Source organism: Metopolophium dirhodum, chromosome 1 (genome assembly GCF_019925205.1).
Source record: "Metopolophium dirhodum isolate CAU chromosome 1, ASM1992520v1, whole genome shotgun sequence".
Classification (NCBI taxonomy): Eukaryota; Metazoa; Arthropoda; class Insecta; order Hemiptera; family Aphididae; genus Metopolophium; species Metopolophium dirhodum.
This window is the reverse complement of record NC_083560.1, coordinates 12,851,881-12,857,619: the sequence shown is the minus strand read 5'-3', so window position 1 is coordinate 12,857,619 and position 5,739 is coordinate 12,851,881. Positions and strand designations below refer to the sequence as shown.

At 27.5% G+C, this 5,739-nt stretch overlaps 1 protein-coding gene across 1 annotated transcript; it reads left to right on the top strand.

The window, feature by feature from the left end:
- Positions 1 to 202: 202 nt before the first annotated feature.
- LOC132953736 (KRAB-A domain-containing protein 2-like) lies at positions 203 to 1,886 on the top strand. Its single transcript, XM_061026095.1, has 2 exons — positions 203 to 245; positions 1,570 to 1,886. The coding sequence occupies exons 1-2, from the start codon at positions 203 to 205 to the stop codon at positions 1,884 to 1,886; spliced, it is 360 nt and encodes a 119-aa protein (XP_060882078.1).
- The last annotated feature ends 3,853 nt before the right edge of the window (positions 1,887 to 5,739 follow it).

Here is a 5,739-nt window from a genome sequence, read left to right as displayed (position 1 = left end):
TATACTGTATAATAATAGGTTCTCAAATACTTTTTAATAATAATAATAATAAAATAATAGTGATAATAAAAGGGCGTTGGCCGCAGAAAGTAAACAATACAAGGTTTTAAGAACGAGAATATAAAACTATCTGAGGTAACAGGCCAAGGACAGATAATTTATATGACAAAAACACAAAAAAAATAAATATAAAAAATACAATATGCATATCAGATTTGCTACTGGAAACGACAAGTGTGGTGATGGTGGGTCGTGTGGCACAAACGGGATTAGTGCTCACTGTAGCACCCATGGATAATATAATACATTTCATTTTAATACATTTTATAATTCAATAATTTTTACAAATAATATAGATACTATAATATTGTATTCAACAGAATAACAGTCGGTGTGAGAATGTAATGTTACTGTTTAACTGCAGTAAAGACCAACATATTATTGTATAATTATAATATATATATATGTTACGAGCAAAGTAGACTTTCATTGCCCGGTCTATGTATACTTTGGCCGATGTTTTTGGGCAATGCATTAAATTACTATTTTGGCCGGGCAGGGTTACACTTCGATCGGTCCAAGTACACTTTGCTATAGTAAATTCGACATGGTAACTTGAGCTTTTATTTTAATATTTGCTAAGTGAATTTTTTTTTTTTATTGTGTTAAGCTAACGGCTTATCGGTTAATCGGTATAACCTTTTTGGTATTCTACAACAATTATTTTCTTAATCATTGAATCGTACATAATGTGGGTTTTAATACTATTTAGTATAGCGCAGTCGATAGTCGTGTCGTGTTGTAGTGTTAGTAGGTATAGTGTTCGGCGTTTGCTAAATTAATGTATGGTATTTAAATTAAATTTATTAAAATGGAAGAGCAATATTATAAAATATAGAAATTGCATAAAAAAAAAAATGTTAATAGTACATATTTAACTAAAATTAAATATTATGAATTAATATCTGAGGTAAAACAACTTAAACTGAAATCAAGAGGCCATAAACTTTTGAAAAATATGACGTAATAACAGTATCTAATGTGGAAAAATTAATTGTTCCAGTGAGTGAAGGTAATGATTTTAAGTACGATGTTTTTAATGAAGAATTATTTAATATTATTAATGATACTCATTTAACTATCGGCCATGGTGGACGAAACCGTATGGAATATGAACTTAATAAAAAAACATAATAATATTACGAGAGAATCGATTATGTTATATTTAAACGTATGTATTTCATGTCAAAAGAAATGCAGTACTGCAAAGAAAGGTCTTGTTGTAAAGCCAATAATCTCAAATGAATTGAATTCTAGATGTCAATTTGATCTTATAGATATGCAGGCACAACCTGACGGAAACTATAAATTTATTTTAGTGTATCAGGAGCATCTGACAAAATTTGTTTTGCTTCGCCCGTTAATGCATAAGCGTGCCGAAGAAGTAGCTTATGTACTTCTTGATATTTTTACAACATTTGGCGCACCAACGATTCTACAAAGCGACAATGTCCGAGAATTCGTGAATAAAATAATAAATGAATTATGTAATATGTAATATGTGGGAAGATTTAAAAATTATACACGAAGAACCGAGACATTCGCAAAGTCAAAGGTCCGTCAAAAGGGCCAATCAAAATGTGGAAAATATACTTGCCACTTTGTTACAAGACAATAAAACCAAAAAATGGAGTGAAGGACTAAAATTTGTTCAATTCATAAAAAATCGATCCTTACATCATAGAATAAAATGCAGCCAATATGAAGCAATGTTTGGATGTAGTGCTAAAATTGGATTAAAGTCATCGCTACTTCCAATATCAATAATTAATAAATTGATAACCGAAGAAGATTTAGAGGCAGCTATTACGCCAATGAATACTTGAGATCATAGTGAATTTGATGAAGCATTGATTGAAGAAAGTGGTGAGTGGTAGTTGTGATTAGGTATAGGTAGGTACTATCTTATCAAAAATCCTAAAACTTATTATATTTCGCTTTAAAATTATACACAATTTAGAACCTTTACAAAAAATACAATATTATAATATATTTGGCATAAATTAAATTTATGTTACCCACCTACCCAGCATTTTTTTTAGATTCTTTTGAATCATACATATTTCAACGAGTTAAGACTTAAGAACAATTGTGCAAAACACAATTTGCTAAAATCATTATTTTGAAAGTTATTTCCGTCAAATGTTGGTGAATTTACGTATTTTAACGAGTTAAGAATGATAGGGAAATGAGCTGTACTTACCTATATTTCTGTTTTACCGGACACCGTTTTTATTAAAATGTATATAGGTAAACATTTAAAAAAATGATGGTTTTGAAGTTTTATTTATTTAATGTCCGAGACCCAACATTCAAAGTGGAAGGATGTTATTGATTTTAATATTGTCCGAGCGAGTGACCACGCCGGGTGTGTATGAAAACACAATATACTTCAATTAACTAAAACTTTAAAAGTTCAAAACTAAGTCTGATCTCCAAATTCTGACTTCACCATCGTATTTTCACGCTTAACTATTATAGTGCCGTAGCCAGGATTTTTTTTCGTTTGGAGAAGCTCAAATATTTGCTAGGGCTATTACCTGATTTTCACAATATAGTAAGTTCGATACGACAATACCTATCTAAAACGGTTTTCCTTTTATTTTTAGTTTACTCATATAGATAAGAATTATAGGTATATACTACTATAAGTTACTTAGTATGTAATCTCGTAAAAATTTGAACATAAAATAAATATAAAATAAAACTCTCTATTATATTTTTTAGATTTTTTGGTTATAGAATAACCTACTAACGTTGTACCTTGTTTTAAACTTTCAATCCTTCGCTATAAAAATTTAATTTTTTTATAAACTTTTAACTACAAAACGCTATTTAAATGTTCAATGTGATAGGTAAATGTTGTCAAAAATCAAACTTCTAAATTTAATTGCATATAAAAAATATTGTGCCAAAAACAAAAATTGATTTTGAGGTATTTACGTTTTTTCTTAATTTTACACCGTTCTTCCGGTGCTTTTGAAAAATACTTTGATGTTATTACTTTTTCCACCACCCCCCTCCACCACCCCACTCCAGAGCACTAACTAGATCACTTTCCTATCAGAAAATATGGTGTCGAAGAAAATCAGCAATCAACATTTTTACTGTCCTAAAAGGCGATGACAGACACAAATCAAAATTTAAAACACACACATCATTTTAAAAATAAAACATTAAACTCAGAATCTAAAATTAACAAATAAAAAAAAAAAAGCAAATAATTAGACGATAATTGTCTATCATTAGGAACTAGTTGTACCTATTATATCACTGTTATTAAATGTATATAGCACTTCAGCTGTAATTTATAGAACTGAGTTTGGTAGTTAAGTACAGTGTTGTGCGTATGCATATAAACTTAGAATTGCAAACTTTGGATTGAAATAAATTCCAAAATAATGATTTCCACAAATTTATTTTGCACCATTTTTCTAAACTTGTTGAAATACGTATGTTTCAATAAAAAAAATGCTGGGTAGTCATAAAGTTTGTTCAAAATATTAGGGGGGGAGGGATCTTCCACCCTCACGCACTCTTGTAAATATATTGGCGCACAGTCGTACAGATAATTTATGATTAATTTTTCTATTATGTAAAAAATTTAAATTCCACTGCCAAAATCCTCAAACAAAGTTTTACTGATATTAAAAAGTGGTAATGTTTGATAAAAAAAAAAACTCAAAATATTTCTGTTAATAAAATGTAGGAACTAATTGATAACAACAAATAGTATTAAATACATTAAATTAAAATACATAAGAAAAAATATTTTTTGGGGAATATTTTAAATACTATTTTTTAACAGTTTATTAAACACTAGGTGGATATTCAAATAATTAGTGATTGTATTAGTGCTCATTATAAAACACATAAAACATTTCATTTTATACATTTTATAGTTCCGCTCATTTCCCTATCATTCTTAACTAGTTAAAATTCACAAATTTGCCAACTTTTGAAGGAAATAACTATCAAAATAATGATTTCAGCAAATTGTTTTTGCACAATTTTATTGTTCTAAAGTCTTAACTCGTTGAAATATGTATGTTTGAAAAAAGTCTTAAATGAATGCTGGGTATGTGGGTAACATAAAGTGAATTTATGCCAAATATATTACAATATTGTATATTTTGTAAAGGTAATAAATTATGTAGAATTTTAAAGTAAAATCTAATAGGTTTCCGGATTTTTGATAAGTTAGTACCTACCTATATTCACAGCAACCACTCACCACGTTATAACATTTTATCAGACTATTGCCGAACAGCCCGAATAGTCCAACAAATTGTAAAAAGAAATGAAATTGAAAACATTTTAAACATTTAATTTATTACTTAAAATATATCATAATTTTTATTTTCATTCTATCTTAAAAATGTACCAAAAAATAAATTAATAAACTGTCGTAAATAATCTCACCAAATTTAAATATTTTAAAAGGATGAGAACCTTTAAAAGGATGGTATATAGTGTATAATATATAAAATATATAATATTATAATAATATGTTAGTTTATACACCAGTCGAACAGTAAATATTACATTCTTACACTTTCTTTTATAAACCGCGTAAGTAGCTACCTTCATTATATTATGATACAAACAAAATAAATTTAATATTTTGAATAAATTCACTTTATAAGTTACATCTTATTACCCATCATTATTTTTTTTTGAAACATATGTATTTCAACAAGTTAAGAACAATGGTGTAAAATATATTTCCGGAAATTATTATTTTGGAGTTTAAATCATTTCGAAATTAAGATATTAAGTTTACACGCAAACGCACAACACTGAACTTTACTGCCACGCTTATAGAGACATTTGATTTCTTTACGTATTTTCACAATTTAATAATGATAGCGAAATCACAATTTGCACATTCAGAGAGTCATATTATTTCTACAACAAATTAAACTAGGGCATTAAAAAAAAAAAATTAACACATTTTTGACTTACTAAAATATTATTTATTTGCACCTCGTAAACTGTATTATGACTATCTTGTTCTAAATCTATGATATTATATAGTTATAGTAGATTAAAAACCCTTCATAATATATTTGTTATGTTAGGTTGTTAGGTTTGATCATAATATTTTTATTAAATTATTTTTGGGGAATATTTTAAATACTATTTTTTATCAGCTTATTAAATACAAGGTAGGTACTCAAATACTTTTTGATAGTATTTTTAATAAGCAAACAAATTGTATTAATGCTCACTGTAATACACATAAAACATTTCATTTTCATACATTGTGTAGTTCAATAATTTTTACAAATAATATATAGATGCTATAATTTTTTATTCCACAGATTATCGGTCGGTGTAAGAAAATATGATTACTGTTCGGCCTGTTCGACCTGTGTAAAAACTAACATATTATGTAATATATTAAATACCAGCGGTTCTCATCCTTTTAATATTTGCGTACCACCTGCACTGTTTGAAAATTGTTATGTATCACTAAATTTAAGTAAATTCTATCACTAAACTTGAACAAAAAACGCTTTTTTTCACTTATCAAAACTGTATACGTTATATTTTTACATGCGTTGAATTTTTATTTATTAGTAGTGTTGCGTGCTGCCCCTTCAGGAATTGACTATGTGGATGATTTGAAAATAATAATAGTCAAATTAGATTCATAAATGCAGTGTTTTAACAGAA